The sequence below is a fragment of the Eimeria mitis genome, genomic scaffold (assembly GCF_000499745.2).
Source record: "Eimeria mitis Houghton genomic scaffold, Emh_scaff3073, whole genome shotgun sequence".
NCBI classification, from domain to species: Eukaryota; Apicomplexa; class Conoidasida; order Eucoccidiorida; family Eimeriidae; genus Eimeria; species Eimeria mitis.
Window position 1 is genome coordinate 1,967 of NW_013571420.1, and position 425 is coordinate 2,391.

General features: G+C 42.4%; 1 protein-coding gene across 1 annotated transcript in view; it reads right to left on the minus strand.

The window, feature by feature from the left end:
- The window catches only part of EMH_0062000 (uncharacterized protein), a gene marked incomplete at both ends in the record, with an annotated part of 1,328 nt that extends 1,027 nt beyond the window's left edge, over positions 1-301 (minus strand). Inside the window, one exon of the mRNA XM_013497987.1 lies at positions 1-301. Within this exon, the coding sequence (XP_013353441.1) occupies positions 1-301 (301 nt within the window).
- Between the last annotated feature and the right edge of the window lie 124 nt (positions 302-425).

The window sequence follows — 425 nt, forward strand, 5'->3', positions numbered from 1 at the left end:
CTGCTGGTGCTGCTGCTGGTGGGGGTGGGGGTCGGGGTGATGCTGCGGCACGGGGTGATGCTGCTGCTGACGCTCGTGCTGATGGTGCTGCTGTTGCTGCTGTTGCTGCTGTTGCTGCTGCTGCTGCTGCTTCCTCGGGGGATGATGCTGCTATAGTTTCTGATGCTGCTGCAGCAACAGAAGCAGCAGCAGCAGCAGCAGCAGCAGCGGTGCCTATTGGGTTTTTATTTATTTTGTTTTTAGGGGGGAGAGGAGGCAGAGAACGACAAAAATTAATGAACTGGTCCGCTTGATCAATCATTTTGTTTTCTTTTTTTTTGTATTTTATTTGCTTTTGTTTTTCTCTTCTTTTCCTTGTATATATATATATATATATATATATATATATATATATATTCTATATATATATATATATATATATATAT